The sequence below is a fragment of the Rana temporaria genome, chromosome 4 (genome assembly GCF_905171775.1).
Source record: "Rana temporaria chromosome 4, aRanTem1.1, whole genome shotgun sequence".
NCBI classification, from domain to species: Eukaryota; Metazoa; Chordata; class Amphibia; order Anura; family Ranidae; genus Rana; species Rana temporaria.
Genome location: NC_053492.1, coordinates 357,348,546 through 357,373,271, shown reverse-complemented (window position 1 = coordinate 357,373,271; position 24,726 = coordinate 357,348,546). Strand labels below are relative to the sequence as shown.

The 24,726-nt window shown below is 43.2% G+C and overlaps 1 protein-coding gene across 1 annotated transcript; it reads right to left on the bottom strand.

Moving 5' to 3' along the window:
* Positions 1–535: 535 nt before the first annotated feature.
* LOC120937553 (sulfotransferase 6B1-like) lies at positions 536–22,847 on the bottom strand. Its single transcript, XM_040350869.1, has 4 exons — positions 22,551–22,847; positions 12,300–12,409; positions 5,367–5,456; positions 536–694 (listed from the first exon to the last, which is right to left on the bottom strand). Exons 1-4 carry the CDS (start codon positions 22,747–22,749, stop codon positions 551–553), a joined length of 543 nt encoding a protein of 180 aa, XP_040206803.1. The 5' UTR covers positions 22,750–22,847; the 3' UTR covers positions 536–550.
* Between the last annotated feature and the right edge of the window lie 1,879 nt (positions 22,848–24,726).

Here is a 24,726-nt window from a genome sequence, read left to right as displayed (position 1 = left end):
AATGCCCTGAAAAAGGGAAGGGCGGGCGGGTGTCGAATGCGATTGAATGCGCAGACTCACGGACATGAGGTGAGCTGGGAAGAGTCGGCCCAGTGACGTGTAGTACCACACACTGAACCGACAAAGAGCATGTGTGAGTGGGCTGCTTAAATACCCTCCGGGCTCCTCCCATAAACTCAGGCCACCATACTGGCCTTCTTATATATAGGACCCCTAACACAGGTATTCCCGTCAGTGCCCACCTAGTCAGATTAGGTGCAACAAGCTCCCTACCCCCTCTCCCTTGTTGCTAAGCATGCTTATGTGGTCTGTCACCCTGCACAAGTGTAGGGGGGACTTTATTTATTTGTTTACTGTTGAGATTGATTGATTTTATGAATAAAATTATCATAATACTATTATTTATTGATCTGTATATACCAATATTTTTTTTTTTTAAACACATTTTACATCATATTAGAATGTTTAATTTTCTGCAAAAAAGTAAAAAAAAAAATTAAATATGAGAGTAAAGAAGTCAAGTAAAATCGAATCCAGTATGTTCAGAATTCTAAGCACACCTCTTACCTTTTCCACTCATGAAATCTGGGAAAAAGTCATCAAAGCTATTGTAGGTGGGAAGCATTGGATTATTATTGTAGAAGTGAAACATTGATACAGCTGTATCCTTTGGATTGCGAAACACCACCAAAATCTACCAGAAAACATAACCATAGTATTACTTTTAAGTATGACTTCTGTCTAGCTGTCAATGTCAGAAAATGTAATACTGTAAACAGGTTATTCTGTTCAGTGTTCTTTTTTTATTTCTTATTGCTTCTATTTTAATAAATGGACGAAATTACAGTAATGATATTTCAAAACACAGCAAAGAATCGAACAGGCAAGTAATCACCACATGGCACATCTAGATGAAATATATTACTATGTTACTATATTACTATGCTCAACAGAAGTCGCACATAAGCTGCAAATTGTACCCTGTTCTGCCCCCTTGACCCTCCTGTACTCAATGTCAGGAATACAGCCAGCCAACATGCTAATGCCTTGTACACACGATCGGAATTCCTGATGAAAAAAGTCAGACGGAATTTTTTCATCAGATATTCCCACCGTGTGTGGGCCCCATCTGACTTATCCTATCGGAAATTACGATTGTCTGTGTGGAACTTTGACGGAGAAAAAAACATGCATGCTCAGAATCAAGTCGATGCATGCTCGGAAGCACTGAACTTTTTCATGGCTCGTCGTAGTGTTTTACGTCACCGCGTTTTGGACGGTCGGAATTTGGTCTGACAGTGTCTATGTAAGACAGCTTGAACGGAATTCCGACTAAGACTGTCTGCCTAAAGCATGCACATTTCTACAGACATAAAAGAAAGAGTGCACGTACATCATTGCCTACACATACGAGCATGAGCACCTACATGCGTGTACTTGTGTGCATGTCCACTGTCGTCAAGCGGCCTATTTAAACCTGAACTCTGCACTAGGTTTTCTGTATGGTCTTCAGTCTTGTTCCTGTGATCCAGTTTCTACTACGAATCTTGATCATGTTACTGACCTTGTTCTTGGGTTACCCTTGTCTGCTCATCGGTTACCCTTGTCTGCTCATGTTCATTAACTGTCTTCTCTACCGACCCCAGCTTGGACTGATTGTGCTTTTGCCTAGTGAATCTGTACCTCGCTGCCGGGTTGTTGCTGACTCTGTTCTCACGTCATAGTGTCCATCTTGACTATCACTTAACTCCACACTCAACTGGACTTAGCAACTTCATGGTGTATCGTCAGCTGTACCTCTGCTCGCCAGATACTGGCACCCCCAAGTTCTATTTTACACAGTGTCTACACCTTGGCACGTATGCCTTTCCTTCACCCCTGCTAACCCAGTTTCAACATCCATGGTTTCTCAAGCTCTGCATACAGGTATGTGGCACTCAATCCAAAATGAAAAAGAATACGTTTTGCTTTTAGTTTTATGTTGTGTGAAATGTGTGGAGGCAAAAGGTGACTCCAATTATATCTTTATGTTCTTTGACAATAGAAGAATTGGAAAGGCAAGTGGTCATGTCCAACATCATGATGTAACATACTGAGGGATCAAATAGAGAGAGTTTCTCACAATGCTCATGTTATCACATATAGGTTACCAAACGTTGGTCTTTCCTTGTGCATACATTTGTTATATCGACAATTTTGAATTTAAACTCCCTTGTGTGCAAAATACACAAGCAAAGTCGTTTTGGGATGTAGTGTCACAACTCTCCTCTTAGTCCAAGGTTTAAATATCCCTGAATGAGACTAAAACCTCATAAACACGGTTTGATTTTTATCAGGGGATTGTCTTACCATTAGTACAATCCTTTTGACAATTGTTATCCAATTTTCCAACAACACATGTTGGATGACAGGCTACTAAATTTTAGATTTTCTGATGGTCTGTACACAAATCTGTCACACAAAAGTCGAAAGTACAAACACGCATGCTCAGAATCAATGCTCACCAAACACGTAATTAGCAGAAGGGGCCCAAAGGGTGGCGCTCAAGAGCTGAAAATCCATCATTACATTCGTGTTTGTGGCACGACAATTTGTGTAACGTTAGTATGCAAAACAAGAGCCCGACACGCGCCCTTTTGACAAAAATCAGATGCTCGGTTGTCCAACAATCCTACCGTGTGTATGAGGCTTTAGTCTTAAACACATATCAAACACTGTAAGCAGGCCAGATCAGACAGACCAGGTCCAACAGAAAATAAACAATTTTAGCTACTGGAGAGCAGCAAAGTTTTCACAGGCACTTGTCTTCATACATGTATTTTAAACTGAACTCCAGGTGGACATAAAATAATGCAGCATTATATAATGTTTTTTTAAACCGCAAGCAGTGCAAGTGCATGAGTTGAACTTGGCATCAGCCTCTTGCAGTCCTTGAACAGAGGATTTAAGACTTGGGGGGGGGGGGGGGGGGGGGAAGAGGGCTACATTAGTAGTTCTGCCATGTACACACGATCGGAATTTACGATGAAAAAAGTTAGCCGGAATTTTTTCATCGGATATTCCGATGTGTGTGGGCCCCATCTGACTTTTTTCCTGTCAGAGTTTAGAAATCGAACATGTTTTATTTTTTATTTCGATGGTCTGTGTGGAACTCCGATGGAGAAAAAAAAACATGCATGCTCAGAATCAAGTCGATGCATGCTCGGAAGCATTGAACTTAATTTTTCTCGGCTCATCGTAGTGTATTACGCCACCGTGTTTTGGACGGTCGGAATTTGGTCTGACAGTGTGTATGCAAGACAGCTTGAACGGAATTCCTACGGAAAATTCCATCAGATATTATCCCATCGGAAATTCAGATCGTGTGTATAGGGCATTAGAGATGAACTCATCTGCTTGCCATTTCTCCTTATATTGCCCAGTCACAGGTTGGGGTTGAGGCAGGGGTCTTTAAATACTACTAAGCTACAGCACAGGAAAAAAGATCAGATCTCTACTTTTGGCAGATAGGGGTGTGCTGTGTAGCAGAGCTGTGCACATCTCAAAACTGGATGGATATAAATACAAATCCTTTGGAAGGTAAAACAGCTGCCTTAAAATTATTTTACCCGTGTATTTAGCTGTTTGACAGATGTTCAGCTTTAACCCCATAGTCATATGACATCCTGGGCTTCACGGCCGTCTAGGGACTGCACGCGCCGCGGCATATCTCTGGACCCGGTGCGCGTGCCCCGGAGCCGCAATTGCCCGCGATCACGGGACGACCATGGATCTGTGTGTGTAGACACACAGATCCAGGTCCTGTCAGAGGTGAGGAGACGGATATGTGTTCCCAGTACAAAGGAACACAGATCGGTCTCCTCCCCTTGCGAGTCCCCTACCCCTATAGTTAGAATTACTCACTAGGGAACATATTTAACCCCATTCGGCGCACCCTGTTAACCCCTTCCCTGCCAGTCACATTTACACAGTAATCAGTGCAGTTTTATAGCACTAATCGCTGTATATATGTGAATGGTCCCAAAAATGTGTCCAATATGTCCGTCGCAATGTCATGGTCACAATAAAAAAATTGCAGATCGCCGCCATTACTAATAAAAAAAAAAAAAGGGAATAAAACTATCCCCTATTTTGTAGGAGAGGCGCAAACCAATCAATATACGCTTATTGTGATTTTTTTTAACAAAAATATGTAGAAGAATACATATTGGCCTAAACTGAGGAAAAACTTTTTTACATTTTTTTTTATATATATTTATTAAATCAAAAAGTAAAAAATATTGTGTTTTTTTCAAAATTGTCGCTCTTCTTTTGTTTATAGCGCAAAAAATAAAAACTGTAGAGGTGATCAAATACCACCAAAAAAAAGCTCTATTTGTGGGGGGAAAAAAGAACGTCAATTTTGTTTGGGTGCAACGTTGCACGACCGCGCAATTGTCAGTTAAAGCGACGCAGTGCCGAATCTCAAAAAATGCTCTGGTCAGGAAGAGGGTAAATTCTTCCAGGATTGAAGTGGTTAAAGAAAAGTATGATTAGGATAAAGGTAAAAGATCAGTCAAAGCCAAAAAACTGGACCTAAGGCTGGCCATACACTATACAATTTTCTTGTTCAAATTTCTTTAGATTTACCTTCAACTATGTAGTGCAAGTGCCTGCCTGATTGCATACAAATTAAAAGTGTTTAGGTTTGACCTCATATTATATGGTTTTGGTAAATCTAAAGGAAAATTAAATAAGAAAAATTGTATAGTGTATGGCCAGCTTTAGGCTATAACAAGGAATACTTTTTTGCAATTAGAAACTATATTGCAGATTCTATTTTCATGTTGGAAATCAGATCATTCATGGTCAACTTTCTTTATATGGGACACAGCAAGTGCAGCCCCTGACATCACCAAAGGGCCGTACATATTATTTAGTGAATAGCCTGTGTCAGAGAGAACAAACACACAAGACACAACAGTCAGGTCGAAGGCTTTTGGCATTATATAATAGATGGCCACAGATTACAGGCAGGATACAGGATACGATTAGAAACTTCAGGCATGCTAGAGGGGATGGAAAGAGACTGCAAACATGCTTTAGTACCTGTTGGAGACTAGAGATATCATTCAGAAGTCTGATGCAATATAGACACAGTAGTGGCTACATGGGCCCCGATCTGCCAAACGGCCGCATGCAGCCTTTATCCTGCATGTTGAGCTCCAAGGAGTAAGACAAAGAAAGCGTATTTCATATTCTTATCATTGCTGTTGATACTTGCACTAGTATGCCCCAATAGTTCATCCAGGTCTATATTGTTTCCACCTGGGCTACTACCTAAGAGTAAGGTTTCCATATTAAATTAGACACTTTCTATAACTTACCTTTACTTTCTTCTCAAAGAAGGATTTGGGGATTTGGTCATAATAGAAGTGTGTCGCTAAAACTCTTGGGGAAGGGTCAGCTTTTAGTTTCTGTAATATAAACAGAAAAACACATTTCATTTGGAGCAAACAGTCAAAATTTCATAACAGAGATGTGCTTTGTTTACTTGTATATGCAATGGTTTTAGATACGTTCTATTTAAAGGAAATAGATACTGGCTTTGCGCCTTTTTAATGTTAGGGGTAATAAAATTATTATTATATATACACACACACACACACACACACACAGTGGATATAACAAGTCTACACACCCCTGTTAAAATGTCAGGTTTTTGTGATGTAAAAAAATTAAAAATATGAGACAAAGATAAAATCACTTCAGAACTTTTTCCACCTAAGTGATCTATAAACTGTACAACTCAATTAAAAAACAAACTGAAAACTAAAATAATGTGGTTGCATATGTGTACACACCCTCTTAGCTTTGTTCAGAATTAAACAATCACATTCAAACTCATGTTAAATAGGAATCAGTACACACCTGCCGTCATTTAAAGTGCCTCTAATTAACCCCAAATAAAGTTCAGCTGTTCTAGTAGGTCTTTCCTGACATTTTCTTAGTCGCATCCTACAGAAAAAGCCATGGTTCGCAGAGAGCTTCCAAAGCATCAGAGGGATCTCATTGTTAAAAAGGTATCAGTCAGGAGAAGGGTACAAAGGTATTTCCAAGGCATTAGATATAACATGGAACACATTGAAGACAGTCATCATCAAGTGGAGAAAATATGGCACAACAGTGACATTACCAAGAACTAGATGTCCCTCCAAAATTGATGAAAAGAGGAGAAGAAAACTGTCTAGAGAGGCTACCAAGAGGCCTACAGCAATATTAATGGAGCTGCATGAATATCTGGCAAGTACTGGCTATGTGGTACATGTGACAACAATCTCCCGTATTCTTCATATGTCTGGGCTATGGGGTGGCAAGACGGAAGCCTTTTCTTACAAAGAAAAACATCCAAGCCTGTCTAAATTTTGCAAAAACACACCTGAAGTCTCCTAAAAGCACGTGGGAAGACGTGTTATGGTCTGACGAAACCAAGGTTGAACTTTTTTGGGCATAATTCCAAAAGATATGTTTGACGCAAAAACAACACTGCACATTACCAAAAGAACACCACACCCACATTGAAGCATGGTGGTGGCAGCATCATGCTTTTGGGCTGTTTTTCTTCAGCTGAAACAGGGGCCTTAGCAAAGTAGAGGGAATTATGAACAGTTCCAAATACCAGTCAATATTTTCAAAAAATCTTCAGGCTTCTGCGAGACAGCTGAATATGAAGAGGAACTTCATCTTTCAGCATGACAATGACCCAAAGCATATATCCAAATCAACAAAGGAATGGCTTCACCGGAAGAAGATTAAAGTTTTGGAATGGCCCAGCCAGAGCCCAGACCCGAATCAGATTGAAAATCTGTGGGGTGATCTGAAGAGGACTGTACATAGGAGATGCCCTCACAATCTGACAGATTTGAAGTGTTTTTGAAAAGAAGAGTTGACAAATGCTGAACAAAAATTATATTGCGCTGTGCAATAAGTCAACACAAAAAAATAGCTACCAACACAGCTGAGACAAAGCAAAAACTGGTGAATATGAAAAAGTGTAGCACTTATTTTTGTGAAAAAGTCAGTTAACAACACATATCAAATGTTGCAAACGTACATATATATGAAATCTTAATTTCAGTGACACCAAGTGACTGAGTGTGATCTGTGAAAAAAAATAAAAATAACTGCTTCATTCTGATTTATTTTTTTCACAGATCACACTCAGTCACTTGGTGTCACTGAAATTAAGATTTCATATATATGTATGTTTGCAACATTTGATATGTGTTGTTAACTGACTTTTTCACAAAAATAAGCACTAAACTTTTTCATATTCACCGAGAAAATGCTGAACCAAAAGCTTTAATTTGTACCATCAACAGACGGGACATTCAAGCCAAAAATTTACAGAGGATAAAGAAGCAGGCTCTACACAATAGCGAGAGATAAAAGGTATTGATCAAGGACCAAGAAGCTGCTCGACAGATTACATCAGGCTCCACAAGCCTTGAAGCCACACAAGACATAAACAAACTCCTGGTCGAATATGCTGTCACCGCTTCCAGAGAAGCCAAGCCTTTAGCTCCAAAAGCCTGTTGGAAGGCCTGGACAATCCATGTCGCACTCGTCCTAGATGAGGCACATTTCCCTTTGCTCTTTGCGGCAAAAAGAATGAACAGACAATCTGAAAGCCTGAAGGAAGCCGTATCTTGTAGATATAAGTTTAGAGTTTCTCCCATGTCTAAAGTATGTATATCTCAGGCACTCTAAAGGTTGGTAGAACAATTTCTTGGTTCTCATAAAAGGCCAATGTTACCTTGAGATTTGAGCCAAGCATAGGTATCCGCACCACTCAATCCAGGAAAATTTTCTTTTTGACCAAGGAGTTTAATTTCCAAGACTCTTTTCACAGACATGATGGTTACGATAAAGCCAGACTTATCAGAGTGGTCCTTAATGAACATAAACCTGGCACCCTCCACTCCAGAGAGAAAATCAAGGGCAAGAGAAAGATCCCATTTGGGAAATCTCAGCTTTCTCCAAGTCTAGCAGCCCTCTTTAAGAATTGTCGGACAAGAGGATGTTTGCCCCAGAAAACACTAGTGAGGGCTGATAAAACTGACACTTGCACTCTGAGAGAGCTGACCAATAGGGCTAGATCTAAGCCGGCTTTAAGGAAGGCCAAAAGATCTTGAACTTCTGGATCAATGCTTGACCCGTCCGCAGCAGACATGTACTCCACAAATATTGACCAGATTTTTCCATAAACGTTGTTTATGCTCACTCTCCTAGCATTCATGAGAGTGGAGATGACACTGGAGGAGCAGCCGAGGGCCTCCAGCCTCCTCTTCTCAAGAACCAGACCATCAGGCCATCTAGAAATGGATGTAGAACTGCACCCTGTGACACCCCTGCTCCCGGTGGCTGAGCTATACCAGCAAGGGGAACCATGGCCTGCTGGGGCAATACAGAATTACTTCCACTATCTCCAAATCTTCTGCTCTGAGTCTCTGCAGAAACCTAATAATGACTGGGAATAAAGGAAACACATAGGCCCTGCTGAATTTCCAGTGATCTGTCAGTGCATCTGTCCCAAAGGCCCCTCGTATAATACTTCTTGAGCTTGTTTCTGCATGGGGGAGGCAAACAGGTTTACTTCTGGACGGACTCCCAGAGACAAGAACCACCTGAATACTTCCACGTGGAGATACTATTCATTATTGTTCATTGGACTCTGGATAGAAAATCCACTTAAATGTTCTGGACTTCGGGAACATAAGCCACTGATAAATTGGCTAGATTCTTCTGAGCCCAAGGCATGATTGACTCCACTTCCTGTAATAGGGGAAGACTGAGTCCCCCCTTGTATCTTCATGTAGGAGACCGCGGTAGGGTTGTCCAGCCTTAAGAGACACCTTTCGTCAGATGATAAAAGGCCTGTAGGGCACAGAAAACTGTCCGCAGCTCCAGAATGCTCTACATGATCTTGCAAGAGTGAAAACCCCACCTGCCCTGAGCTATCTCTGACAGGCCGTGAGCCCCCATCCCACGTTGCAGGCATCTGCTGTGAATGTAATACAGGAAATGGGGGCAATACAATGGCAATTGAGTACGTTTTTCTGTTGTAACAGAAAAGATTCTCTCCCATGACCTAGGAGGTTATGTAAATTAACTGGTTTCTGCTTCCCCGCTCCCACTGCTGGAGAAACCCGTTCTGGAAGGGCCGCATTCTCCACAGTGCCCACTTGACTATCGGGGCCCTAGACACCATAGTGCAGATAATTTTTAGTAAAGGTAGATAATCTTTCTAGTAAAGAAAAGAAAAACAGAATAGGGGTTAAAACCTATAAGAATGCCCAGGCAAGCGAAGAAGGTAAACGGTTAAATGCCTCCCCTCATATCTACAATGCAATGGTTGGCCACAAGGAGGCAGTGACACATCCATGGTGTGGTAACTGCATAGTCAGACCACCTGTACCAGGGGTTAGAGCCATAGAACACCATTAGAATCGCAACAGGACCACAGATAGCCCATTAAAAGGATAATGCATATCTGTGAAAATGTAGCACAATGCTTGGGGAAGCAGAGACGGCTGTTTAAATCCCCCACCATGATGATGTCACCGTGACCCATAATGCGCATGCACTGAGCCGCCTAGTGGTGCCAGGTGATGCCTGTGTGCCTGTGTGGCTGCTGCCTACCCGCAGAACTGCGCATGCACGAACCAAGCCTTGAGCTCGCCTGAGACACGTGCATGCGCAGAGATAAACCGTGGGTATCGGGGTAGAAGCAAGAGCAGCGGCTTGGAATGCAGATGCCACAAGAGGCCACAATCACTAGAGCTAGTGAATAAAAAAAAAACAAACACACATGAACGGTTGCAGCCACAGAGGCAAATGTAAGTCACAGAAGACAGCTTTCCCTTAATTCTGGTCTGGAACAGTAGAGACTGCAACATTTGTCCTGGGCATACCGTGGCCACCCACAAGGTAATACAGTCAAACCGCATCTTGCCCACCAATGGCTGGGCCTTAAGTCTTTATCAACACTGCTGCCTTATGCCCTCTTCCACCCGGCTGATAGCCAGGGGCTGCTGGAACCAACAATATGGACCACCAGGCCTTGACCGTGGTATGACTTGAGTGCAGGAACAGAAGTAGGAACAAAAAATTTCCAACGCAGCCTCTGGCTCTGAGCTAAAATTTCTGGGAGTGGGGTCCTAAAGGAAGGGAGGCAGGGTAAACCCATGCATATCCTATCATGGAGTCTGTCAGAAAAAGGTGCTTTGCTTTTTGTTTAGAAACGTTTAATGCTCTGAAAATTTACCTCTATTAAATGTTTTGTAAAACAAAAATTGGATAGTCTATATGGCAAAAACCTTATAAATGTATAAAATATAAAAAATGCAAATAAAGCCCATTTATATTGTTTCATTGGTAACATACACCCCCCCCCCCCCTTTTTCCTTCTGTATAAACAAAATGATAAGCAGTGCTCCTTATTCCTTATCCATAATAAGGAAAAATAAAATTCCATACCAGACCCTTATCTGATCATGCAGGCCAGGAAAGGGGGGGGGGGGTGAGCTCGCCTCCCCCTCCTGAACCATGCCAGGTCTCATGCCCTCAACATGGGGAGGGGGGTTGGAGCAGGGGGGCTGTTGATGTGGACAAGGGCCTCTTCCCCACATTTCTGGCTCTGTGGATGTAGAGTGAGGAGGGTGACTTATCAAAATCTGGAAACTTCCTTGCCCTGGCCTATATGAATGAGCATGGGGGTACCTAGTATCTGTCAGTGGGATACCCTGAGGAGTCATCGGCTGTTATGAAAGCGGCTGGCTCCCCGGTCCGCTCCTTAACAATTAGTTATTCCTCACACAGACTTTGGATCAATTGATCATTTTTCAATCGACCTGAATTTGAATTGTTCCAAATATTTGGAATTAGTTATAAAATGAATAAACTAAATGAAACTAATTCCGAAATGAATTAACAAAACAAAGTTAGTAACATAACTAATCTATCTGAAACACTAAACTAAACACATTTTTCCATTCTGCACATGTCTAATAATGACTGAAAATTGATCGATCAGCAGTCTTTGATCGCTCAGGTCTCAGTCTTAGAAGCGGCAGAGGACAGATGTAGCATCGGATCGATGCTGCATCCACCTAGGCAAGTAAGATTGTTTTTTTTAATCCCATTCGTCTCTAAGTAAGCCAAACCATTAGAGTGTCCAATTTAATATGTTTTCAGTGAGGATTATTTTTAAGTAAAAGTTTCATGTGGCCTTTAATTTACTAAGCCTTGGTTTGACTTACTTTAATAATCAGATTGATATAAAGATTTTATGTTCACTGTATTGACACAGTGCAATTTGCATCACTGTCAACCAGGATACTTCTACCTGCACTGCACGATGTCAGATTATACATCTATGAGAAAGAGGTTTTCCAGCATAAGGAGTCTACCTATTTGGCTGATATGACCTTCATGAGATGGGTCAGATGCATAGAGTTGTCATTGGGGATGCTGTGTCCTTCAGTGGTATACTAAATCATGCTGATTGAGTGAGTCCTTGGGGGTGTGCCATCTTCTAGTAGTAATGCTATGTGTTGATTTTGTCTTTAGGGTATATATGGTATATCTGTCTTCAATTGACCCTGCCTTAACCCTTGCCTCTGTACCAATCCAAGGGAAATTGGAATGGAGAATATTAATTCTACTCTAAAGAATATATCTGACAAGTGAAAGATCTTGTTTGCATCATGAGAGATGAAACTGCCCTCTCCGAGGGCAAACTTCATTTGATAGCAAAAACCTGGAATTGTCTTTAGTCTGGCCTCCTGCCTCAGAGTACGTCTGCCGAGTGAAAGAAGACTGCAGTTTAAGGGTCAGCGTCTAACTCCAAAGAGGCTTCCTCCTGCGGATTACAGAAATAATTGAAAAGAGAAAGACTTCCCAACCAAGAAGACAGTAAAGGGCTCCACTTCCGGAAGAGAGGATGCTTACTACCCATACATATCTTATTACAAACATATGTCAATGAGTCTGTCAGGGAAGAGGAAAATCAAATGCTTTACTGTCATTTTCCTTTCCTGATGTACTCCATGGCAGCATAGGTACCCTCCCAGTATCATGAGTAGGCTAGTTACGGAAAACACTCTCTCTGGTTCAGCCTCAAAATGTATGGGCGTGGGGTCCTATTGGGTGGGAGAGAGGGCAGAAAAGCCATAGGTATACTTTCTTATCACAAGTGTCAATAAACATCCTTTAGTCCAAATTTATATACAGCTTGAGTATCTCCGTATGATACATACCTCAAACTTATTGGGGGATTTGAATTCTATTATTGGTATCAAGGCACAAGGTTTTTTATTGTGTACTGTGTGGACCATGCTATGTAACAGCATTACAGACCAGTTCGAGCCTGAGAAAGAGAAGAATTGATGACAATGATAAAAAAAAAAAACGGATGAGATCAAATAAACAATCCCACACCATAAACCCCCCTCCACCAAATTTGAACCATTGCACAAAGCAAGGTCTATAAAAACATGAATGAGCGAGTTTGGGGTGGAGGAACTTGACTGGCCTGCACAGAGTCCCGACTTCAACCCGATAGAACGCCTTTTGGGATGAATTAGAGCGGAGACTGCAAGCCAAGACTTCTTGTCCAACATCAGTGCTTGACCTCACAAATGCGCTTCTGGAAGAATGGTCAAACATCCCCATAGACACACTCCTAAAGCTTGTTGACAGCATTCCCAGAAGAGTTGAAGCTGTTAAAGCTGCAAAGGGTGGGCTAACTCAATATTGAACCCTATGGACTAAGACTGGCATACCATTTAAGTTCATGTGTGGGGATGGGCCGAACCCCCCCCCCCCCTGTTCGGTTTGCAGCAGAACTCCCGAACAGGGAAAATGTTCTAACCCGAATGGCGAACCCCATTGAAGTCTATGGGAGCTGAATAGGAAAAATCAAAAGTGCCCATTTCGAAGGCTTGTATGCAAGTAATTGCCTATACAAGGGGTAAGGGGTCTGACTACTGCCATGGCGGACATGTATGAATATTTGTTTTATCTTTTTTTCAGGAGCAGCGATTTAAATTATGCTTAAAAATAAAAATGAAAAATTCCAATAAATATAGTGCCCCCCCCCCCAGTCCATATCAGGCCCCTTGGCATGGGATCCCCCCAAAATCCATACCAGACCCTTATCCGTGCATGCAACCCGGCAGGTCAGGAAAAGGGAGGGGGCAGCCCCTCCCCCTCATGAACCATACCAAGCCACATGCCCTCAACATGGGGGGGGGTGGGTGCTTTGGGGCCACCCCAAAGCACCTTGTCCCCATGTTGATGGGGACAATTGCCTCTTTCCAACAGCCTTGGGCTGGGGTTGTCAGGATCTATGAATGGGGGCTTATCAGGATCTGGAAGCTCCCTTTAACAAGTGAATGTGTGAATGGGTAGCGGGTATATCGTACCGCTACCCATTCACCAAAAATTGTCAAAAAGTAATAAACACAAGAAACTGTTTTGACAAGACTTTTATTAAAAAATAAAGAATATAAAAACATGAGGACAAGGTGCTTTGGGGTGGGGGGCAGAGCATCCACCCCCCCATGTTGAGGGCACATTGCCTGGTATGGTTCAGGAGGAGGGAGCCACTTGCTCATACCCTACCCTTTCCTGACCAGCTGGGCTGCATGCTTGGATAAGGGTCTGGTATGGATTTTGGGAGAAACCCCACGCCGTTTTTTATTTTTATTTTAAATGTTCTTTCTTTTTTTACTGCTGATTTATTTTATTCAGCTGTTAGCGGGGAAACCCATTAATTCTTGCCCAATCAGGGTGCAGAATGCACTGTGCAGCACTCAGTGCATTGCAGGGTGTTAGTCACGGTGAACACCCTGCAAATTTAGGTGTTCGGCGAGTAGTCCAACAGGCAAATGTTCACCCATCCCTAGTTATGTAAAGATAGGTGTCCCAATACTTTTGACAATATAGTGTGTGTGTATAATTATATACACACACACACACACACACACACACACACACACACACACACACACACACACACACACACACATATATATATATATATATATATATATATATATATATATATATATATATATATATATATATATATATATATGTATATTTTACACATACACAGTGGGGAAAGTAATTATGCCCACTTACAAAGAAATGAAGGTTACATCATTTTTTATCATATGTGTGTTTTAAATGATAGAGACAGAGGCCCAGATTCACAAAAGAGATACTCCGTCGTATCTCTCAGAGTATCTATGCGACTGATTCATAGAATCAGTTACGCATAGATATCCCTTAGATCCGACAGGTGTAATTGTTTTACACTGTCGGATCTTAGGATGAAATACCACGGCCGCCGCTGGGGGGAGTTTGCGTTGTAAACCAGCGTCGGGTATGCAAATTAGGATTTACGGCGATCCACAACGGTTTTTTGCGTTCGATACGTTGCTGCTAGTCTAGTTTCCCGTCGCAAAGTTAGTCGTCGTTTTTGGTGCCCTAACTTTACACAGCACACGTACTGTATGTGCTGTATAAAGAATGGCCGTCGTTCCCGCGTCGAAATTTGAAAAATTTTCCTTCTTGCGTAAGACGTCCGGGAATACAGAAGTACGCTACGCACGTCGCCGCTCGATAAAATGACGTCACTTCGCGCAAAGCACGGCGGGAATTTCGAAACGGAGCATGCGCAGTAGGTCCGGCGCGGGAGCGCGCCTAATTTAAATGGCACACACCCCTTTGAATTACGCGGGCTTACGCCGGAGGCCGCCGGCGTAGGTTTTCATTGCAAGTGCTTTGTTAATTAGGCACTTGCGATGAAAACTTGCGGCGGTGTAACGTATCTACGATACGGGACGCCGCTGCACTTCTACGTGAATCTGGCCCAGAATACCAACAAAAATCTAGAAAAAAACACATAAAACAAATGCTATAAATTAAGTTGCAGTTCAGTGAATAAAATAAGTATTTGATCCCCTAGCAAAACATGACTTAGTACTTGCTGGAGAAACCCTTGTTTTCAAGCACAGAGGTAAGACGTTTCTTGTAATTGATGACCAGGTTTGAACACATCTCAGGAGGGATTTCGGTCCACTCTTCTGTACAGATCTTCTCTAAATCCTTAAGGTTTCTTATTTTTTTTGCTAGAAAATTACTTACATTATATATATTTTTTCAGACACCCAGGAGAATAAAAAGCCGGTCGTTGCAATACTTTATGTCACATCCTATTTGCGCAGCGGTCTTACAAGCAAATTTTTTGGGGGAAAAAATAAACTTATTTGAATAATAAAAAAAAAAAAAAAAGACAACAGTAAAGTTGGCCCAATTTTTTGTTATATTGTGAAAGATAATGTTACGCCGAGTAAATTGATACCCAACATGTCATGCGACATTTAACATTTTCTACAGGTTACCAGTTACAGAGGAGGTATTTCTCTAGAATCATTGGTCTTGTTCTAACGATTCCGGTGATACCTCACATGTGTGGTTTGAATGCCAATTTTCAAAGGCGGGCGCAACTAAATTATGAGTTCGCTTCTGCCAGTGAGCTAGGCGGGACGAGGCGTTTTAAATGATAAAAAAGTAAAATAAATAATAAAAAAAATATATTTCGAAACTGTCCTTTTAAAAAAAAAAAATTGTGTCACTTTTATTCCTATTAAAAGTAAACATCCATTGTAATAGAAAAAAAAGCACGACAGGACCTCTTTAATGTGAGATCTGTGGTCAAAAAGACCTCAGATTTCACATTTACACTTAAATGCAATAAAAAAGAAAAAAAAAATCCCCTTTAAGACCATTGGGCAGAAGTGACGTTTGACATAGCTTCCGTCATCCAATGTTATGGAGCAGAGTGGGGGCCATGCTTCCCTCACTCGGCTCCATGCTACTGAGGGTATAGGATTTGATTATCTCATACACTACCGGTGACCGGAGCGCGGCGGGAGGGGGACGAGGCACCTCTCCCGCCACCGATAAATATGATCTTGCGACGAATCTGCCACAGAGACCACTTTTATCAGAAAGAGGACCACCCGCTATCTGCTGCCATAGTTTGGGTATTCTACGTCAAAGTACCAACGTATAACAACGCCGGCTAGTCCGCAATTGGTTAAAATACACCTATGATAAACATAATAGACCCTTCATTTCTTTGTAAGTGGACAAACATATATAGTCTTTTTTGCAAAATTGTAAGAAACCCTGTAACTTTGCTCATTCATACATCGGTTGTTAACCACTTAAGGACCGCCTCCTGCACATATACGTCGGCAGAATGGCACGGCTGGGCACATGCACATACAGATACATGCTGTGCTATTGTCCAGCCGTGGGTCGCGGGCGCGCGCCCGCGACCAGGTCCGAAGCTCCGGGACCCGTGGACCCGATCGCCGCTGGAGTCCCGCGATCGGACCCCGGAGCTGAAGAACGGGGAGAGCTGTGTGTAAACACAGCTTCCCCGTTCTTCACTGTGGCGGCGTCATCGATCGTGTGATCCCTTTATAGGGGGACACAATCGATGACGACACACCTACAGCCACACCCCCCTACAGTTGTAAACACACTTCAGGTCACACATAACCCCATCAGCGCCCCCTGTGGTTAACTCCCAAACTGCAATTGTCATTTTCACAATAAACACTGCGGTGGATTCAGGTAGGGGCGCGCAATACTACGGAGGCGCAGCGTACCGTTTTTACAGTACGCCTCCGTAAATTACTTGAGCTACGCTTCATTCACGAAGCATTTGCTCCGTAATTTGCGGGGGTGTTGCGTAAAAGTGGCCGGCGTAAGCGCGCATAATTTAAATGATCCCGTAGGGGGCGTAGATCATTTAAATTAGGCCCGTTCCCGCGACGAACGTCGCAAGGACGTAATTTGCTTCGACGGGAACGTAAATGGCGTCCAGCGCCATTCACGATCCACTTACACAAACGACGCAAATTTCGAAAAACGCGACGCGGGAACGACGTCAATACTTAGCATTGGCTGCACCTCCTAATAGCAGGAGCAGCCTTACGACGGAAGCGCCGTACGCAAACGACGTAAAACTCGAACGCCGGGCACCCGTAGGTTTGTGAATCGGCGGGAGTATGCAATTTGCATACTCTACGCTGACCACTACGGGAACGCCACCTAGCGGCCAGCGTCAGAATGCAGCCTAAGATACGACGGCATAAGAGACTTATGCCAGTCATATCTTACGCCGACTGTAGCCTATCAAGCTTTCTGAATACAGAAAGTCGATAAGCCGGCGCTACTTAGCAATTACGCTGCGTATCTATGGATACGCAGGCGTAATTGCTACCTGAATCTACCCCAATGCATTTTAAATGCATTTTTTGCTGTGAAAATGACAATGGTCCCAAAAATGTGTTAAAATTGTCCGAAGTGTCCGCCATAATGTCGCAGTCACGAAAAAAAAACGCTGATCGCCGCCATTAGTAGTAAAACATTTTTTTTTATAAAAATGCAATAAAACTATCCCCTATTTTGTAAACGCTACAAATTTTGCACAAACCAACCGATAAATGCTTATTGCGATTTTTTTTACCAAAAATAGATAGAAGAATACGTATCGGCCTAAACTGAGGAATTTTTTTTTTTTATATATATTTTTGGGGGATATTTATTATAGCAAAAAGTCAAAAATATTGCATTTTTTTCAAAATTGTCGCTCTTTTTTTGTTTATAGCGCAAAAAATAAAAAACGCAGAGGTGATCAAATACCACCAAAAGAAAGCTCTATTTGTGGGAAAAAAAGGAACCCAATTTTGTTTGGGAGCCACGTCGCACGACCGCGCAATTGTCAGTTAAAGCGAATCTCAAAAAGGGGCAAGGTCCTTTAGCTGCATTTTGGTCCGGGTCTTAAGTGGTTAAAGACACCGCGGCCGGCTTCTCGGGCCACTCCTTAACAACCAGCTATTCACTGCACCCTGGTTGAACAAAGCTTTGTCCAATCAAAGCTCAGAATGCAGCGTGCAGTGCAGTGCAGTGCAGGGCGTTCAGCAAGGCGAACACCCGCCAAACGCCCTTTAAAATTTGGGTGTTTTCTGCATGGGTGAACAGGCGATGTTCTGGACAAAATTTTGCTTGGCCCAAACTGTTTGCCCAACTCTACTGCACATATGTGTCACTGGGTAGTCACTGTTTATGTGCTGAGAGTACGGTCACTGCGCGCTCTCAGCACAAAGACCAAGTTGTTGTCAAAAACACCTCTCTGTCCGGGGTAAAGTTCCGTAGACAATGGTCACATGATCACCAATCCTTTTTCGCCTTCTTAAAGGGATGCCGGGGCGAGCAGGAAGGGGCTAGGATAGCAATACCAATAAAATAACCTAACGGGTCTGATGCGGTTTTCACCTTCCTTAGCAATAAACGTCTGGCAGTTCTCAGCTGTACTAAAAAAAAAAAAGCCTCATCTTCCATTTCCCTCACTTCACGTTCCAATATCCTTTACATAAACAGAAGTGAGGGTTTAATTTCCCCAGTGGGAGCAAAGACAGCAATAAAAAAACTTGCTATGAGCGGCTAGCCCAACAGAGGCTGAAGCAAAACAAAGTATAACTTAGGCCCCTTTCACACTGGGGCGTTATTTGAGTGAAGCCTTATCTGCAATCCCAATGTGCTGGTAAAGCACCGGTAAGACCCTAACGTTTTAGGGCGTTTTTGCAGTTCCTCAGTGTGAAAGGGTAAGGCGTTTTTACAGTGCTTTCAATTCATTTCAATGGAGAGTGGGGCGTTTTTGGAGCGTTTTTTCAGCGCCCAAAAGCTGCGTCAAAGATGCTGCTTGCAGGACTCAGTGTGAAATGGTCAATTGAGATGCATGGAGAGCGTTTTATGAGTGTTTTAATAGCGATAGTTTTAACTAGGGCTGTGGAAATTAACTATTAATTCATCGATTAATCTTACATTTTTTTGATCAATCAAAATTATTTTGATTGGTACTCACCTCTCCGCCGGCTTCCGGGCCTTCATGGAGTTCCGTCAGAGATCCGGTGATGTCACGGACACCGGCGGGGCTTGCCATACTTGGCTACATGTTTTTATGACTGCTTTTGCTACCGTTTGGTATTACTCGCACCATTTTTACAGTTTATGTAGCTACATTGATTTTATCTCCAGTGCAATATTTATTTTGTTGCCTACTTAAAGTGGAGGTTCCACCAAAAAAAAAAATATTGCACCAAAAATCTAAAAAAAAAAAAAAAATGAAAAAAAATAATAATAATTTTACTCACCCTAAATAGCTGTTGCTGTGCGGAAGTGCCGAATCTGCCTCTTCATCGTCCGCGGTGGATTCTCGTCCTCTTCCTACACTGGGCGTCTTCTTGTGAATGGGGCGCGCTGCATTCTGGGAACTGTGTGTGTCCCAGAAAGCAGCCGGCACATTCACAAAGCGATGCGCTGCTCGCGCATGCGCAGTAGGAAACGGGCAGTGAAGCCGCACGGCTTCACTACATGTTTCACTTACTGTGGATGGCGGCGCTTGGAGCTGCCAGGATCGAGGATCGGCCTCGGCGGGGGCTGACATCGCTGACGGCTAGGACAGGTAAGTGTCCTTATTAAAAGTCAGCAGCTCCAGTGTTAGTAGCTGCTGACTTTTAATTATTATTTTTTTTTTTTTTATGGAACTATAAAAAGTTTTAATGCTATTCCCATCGAGCGCTGCCTTTGTGTGTTTTTTGTATCCTGCTATCAATTTTTCCAGTGGTTGGTAGCTGCACTGGGAATCAGCCTGCATGGAGATCAGCTAAAAGTAGTTGGATCTGTATGTGCGTTATAATTAATCAAAATGAGTCAATTAAAAAAAAAAAATAAAAAAAAAGATTAACCACTTAAGGACCGGACCAATATGCTGCTAAATGACCCAAGGGGTTTTTACAATTCGGCACTGCGTCGCTTTAACAGACAATTGCGCGGTCGTGCGACGTGGCTCACAAACAAAATTGGCGTCCTTTTTTCCCCACAAATAGAGCTTTCTTTTGGTGGTATTTGATCACCTCTGCGGTTTTTATTTTTTGCGCTATAAACAAAAATAGAGCGACAATTTTGAAAAAAAATGCAATATTTTTTACTTTTTGCTATAATAAATATCCCCCAAAAACATATATAAACATTTATTTTTTCCTCAGTTTAGGCCGATACGTATTCTTCTACCTATTTTTGGTAAAAAAAATCGCAATAAGCGTTTATCGATTGGTTTGCGCAAAATTTATAGCATTTACAAAATAGGGGATAGTTTTATTATTATTATTTTTTTTTACTACTAATGGCGGTGATCAGCGATTTTTTTCGTGACCGCGACATTATGGCGGACATTTCGGACAATTTTGACACATTTTTGGGACCATTGTCATTTTCACAGCAAAAAATGCATTTAAATTGCATTGTTTATTGTGAACATGACAGTTGCAGTTTGGGAGTTAACCACAGGGGGCGCTGTAGGAGTTAGGGTTCACCTAGTGTGTGTTTACAACTGTAGGGGGGGTGTGGCTGTAGGACTGACGTCATCGATCGAGTCTCCCTATAAAAGGGATCACTCGATCGATACGCCGCCACAGTGAAGCACGGGAAAGCCGTGTTTACATACGGCTCTCCCCGTTCTTCAGCTCCGGGGAGCGATCGCGATGGAGCGGCTATAAACGAATAGCCGCGCCGTCATCCCGGATCGCTCCCCGCGGGAATCCGACCGCCGCATGTAGCGGGGGGGTCCCGATTGGACCCCCGACCCACGTCTAGGCAGGGACGTACAGGTACGCCCATGTGCCTGTACGTGCCATTCTGCCGACGTATATGTACATGCGGCAGTCGGGAAGTGGTTAATCGAACACAAAAATTTTGATCAGTAACAGCCCTAGTTTTAACACTAAAACGCTGTAAAAACGCTTCAGTGTGAAAAGGGGTCTAAAAGCAAAACTTTTTTTTCCATTTTTGGCTAGAGTAAGGAAGGCTTATAACTCCCTGTCATTTTTTTTTTTTTGCCATCTGTGGCCCACTGGGGAGATTTCCCTTCACTTACTGTCCATATCCAAAACAAGAAGTAAGGGGAAATCTCTCCAAAGTGAGGCACTTCCTAGTGTTCCCATCGGAAAAATCCCACTCTATTCCTGTCCTGCCCTGGGATTTTTTTGTACTTAGCCGGTTCACACTGGGGCGGCACGACTTCGGGGGCGACTCGGCAAGGCGTCCTGAAGACGACTTCAGAGGCGACTTGCAAAATGACTTCTGTATAGAAGTCAATGCAAGTCGCCCCCAAAGTCGTACAAGAACCTTTTTCTAAGTCTGAGCGACTTGCCTCGCTCCTATTAGAACGGTTCTATTGAATAGAATGGGACGCGACTTGTCAGGCTGCTGAGTCGCTTGACGAGTCGCCCCAGTGTGAACCGGCTCTTACTCTCGGTGATAATGGTATACATGACAAATAAAGATACAGAATCTCCATAATGGAGGCACAGAAAACAATACAAATACAGGAGTTCTAATTCCTCTCGACTCAACCAAAACTAAGAAGAAAAAAAAAAAAAGGGAAGAGCATTTTACTTTAAAGTGTAACTACCGTGTTTCCCCGAAAATAAGCCCGGGTCTTATATTAATTATGCCAACAAAAGACACAGTAGGGCTTATTTTCGGGGTAGGTCTTACCATGTAATGTGCTGTCTTCTCCAACCCTCTCCCTCCCTGCCTGTCAGGAATCCCCAGTGAGAACTGAGTTAAAATGCTTGTAAAATCCTACAATCCACTCTATTACAGTAGTATATAATGTACAATGTGTGTTCCTGTAATATAATTGTGCCAAATACCTTTGTTATAGTGCCATTCTGTGCTTCTGTGACCCGCCGGAGCTCTCTTTCCCATAATTATATTACAGAAACACACACATTGTACATTATATACTACTGTAATAGAGTGGATTATAGGATTTTACAAGCATTTTTAACTAGGGCTTATTTTTGGGGTATGTCTTATATTGCAGCCCTCCTGGAAAATAACGCTAGGTCTTATTTTCAGGGTAGGTCTTATTTTTGGGGAAACAGGGTAAAATCTACAATGCTCACCCCCCCCCCATTGATATTTCCAAGGTCTTTGACCGGCATCTACTCCCCAGCTTCTTCATGGTACCTGGTCTTCTGATGCTCTGATTGGCCAGCATTTATTCATCCAGGCACCGTGCCAAGTATTTACCGTGAACTGCACATGCACAGCTCAGTGTATATTATAAAGAGCACTGCAAACAGACAGGTACACTCATTTTATTGCAGAAGAGACATTAAATACATGATAAATAGCCTGTCTGCCAGCAGTTTGTTGTTTTCCCCTTTTAGTTCCACTTTAAGAGGAGTTGATTTTATTTAATAAATTCTAATTAAAAAAGCGAGTATCTAACTTGATACTCCTCCCATTCCAATATCTTCTAGTGGAAAAAACGCATACGCTAAATCTTCTCTGAATTTAATAGTTAGTGCCTCTTAAGTTTAATTTAAAACCAAATCTATTACATAATCACTTACCACACTTGGGATAAGCTGCCATCATGATATCATCATCACGTGTCTCAAAGGTTTCCAGAGCTTTAAATGTGTCAATGTTGCACATTGCAGTTGGAAACAAAACTCCATTGTACGTAAACAGCAACTCATCCTTTGGGATATTTTTAGCAGCTTCAAATGCTTTTGTGATCTCCTTCTGAAATTGTGGAATCCCTGCCATTGTAATGAGGTTGAAACCTGAAGCTGAAATGCTGGATTCTTTTAGATCTGACTGCTGTGTTTTCTTCTCATTTCTTCAGTGAAGGAGGGACGGGAGGGGGGAGGGGGCGTAAGCTAAGGAGACATGTAAGAGTAAAAGGGGAGTAGCCAGGATCTCATTGAAAAGCTACAGCACTCTGCTCATCCTGTCAGGCCCCGTACACACGTCCGAGAAACTCGATGAGCAAAACACATCGTTTTGCTCGTCGAGTTCCTTGTGAAGCCGCCGAGGACCTCGGCGAGCCAAGTTTCCCCATTGACTAACGAGGAAATAGGCCAAAAGTGTACACACGACCGCGTTTCTCGGCAGAATATAGCTCCGATCGAGTTTCTGGCTGAATTCTGCCGAGAAACTCGGTCGTGTGTACGGGGCCTCAGTTGAGTTGCTGCACTAAAATTTCTAGTTTTACTCCGCGTTCACACTTGTCCGACAAACGCTCCTACTTTGGGAGCTCATGTCGCATGACGTGTGAAAATCAATGTTTCCCTATGGGAGCCGTCTTAACTGGTCCTACACAAGTCGGTCCAACTTTGAAAATGCTCCCTGTACTACTTTGGTCCGAATTTGATCCTACTTCAACCCATTAGATATCATTGAAGTCGGATCAAAGTTGGAACGCCGTCTTGCTTGCTCAGACTTTGGCATGCGACTTGTGCTCTGCTGATCTTGAGGGGGAACTCCAACCTGAATTTTAAATAAAAAACGGCATGGGTTCCCCCTTCAAGAGCATACCAGGCGTGGAGAGGGCACCAGAGAGCGGAAGAAGATGTACCCCATACTCATTCACATAGGGTGGGAGGCCCCCTTATTAAAGGGGGCTCCCAGATTCCGATAAGCCCCCCACCTGCAGATCCCGACAACCAACGACCAGGGCTGTCGGGAAGAGGCCCTAGTCCTCGTCAACATGGGGACACGGTGCTTTGGGGTGGTGGGGCCGCAGGGCGACCCCCTGCCCCAAAGCACCCACACCCCCCATGTTGAGGGCATGTGGCTTATTATGGCTCAGGAGGGGGGGCGCTCGCTCATCCCCACCCCCTTTCCTGACCGGCCGAGCTGCATGCTCGGATAAGGGTATGGTATGGATTTTGGGAGACCCCCACGCCATTTTATCGGCATAGGGGTTCCCCTTTAAATCCATACCAGACCCAAGGGCCTGGTATGCTCTTGGAGGGGGAACCCATGCCGTTTTTTAATTTAAAATTTGGTGTGGAGTTTCCCCTCAAGATTCACACCAAACACAGTGCTTGGCATTGGCAGGGATCCAAGTCGTATGCCCGTTCATTGAAAGTCGGACATATGTCAGCTTCAAGTCGCAGGGCAAAGTCGGATCCAAAGTAGGAAGAGTGTCGTGTCGCACTAGTGTGAACCCAGCCTAAAGGGACACTAAAGGTTCAGTTGAAAACAAAATAACAAACATGTTATACTTGCCTCCACTGTGCAGTTCGTTTTGCACAGAGTGGCCCCGAATGTCCTTTTCTGGGGTCCCACGGCGGCTGTCTTGGCTCCTCCCCACAAGAGCTAACCCCCCCCCGGAAGCTCTCTCATGAGGAGGTTACCTTGCGGGCGCGCTCCCGTGTTATACACTAGGCGTGCATAGCCGCCGAGTGTATGACTCGGCCCCATCCCCGACAGCTGCGTCATTGGATTTGATTGACAGCAGCGGGAGCCATTGGCTGCACTGCTATCAATCTATCCAATGAGAAGCCGATCAGCCATGGAGAGAATGACACGGGATCGTGCCCACAGAGATTCGAGGCTCAGGTAAGTAAAATTGGGCCCGAGGGGGCCGGAGAGTGCAAGGTGTTTTTTCACCTTAATGCATAGGATGCATTAAGGTAAAGAAAACACAAAGCTTTACAACCCCTTTAACCACTTCAGCCTTGGAAGGTTTACTCCCTTCATGACCAGGCCATTTTTTGCAATACAGCACACACTGCG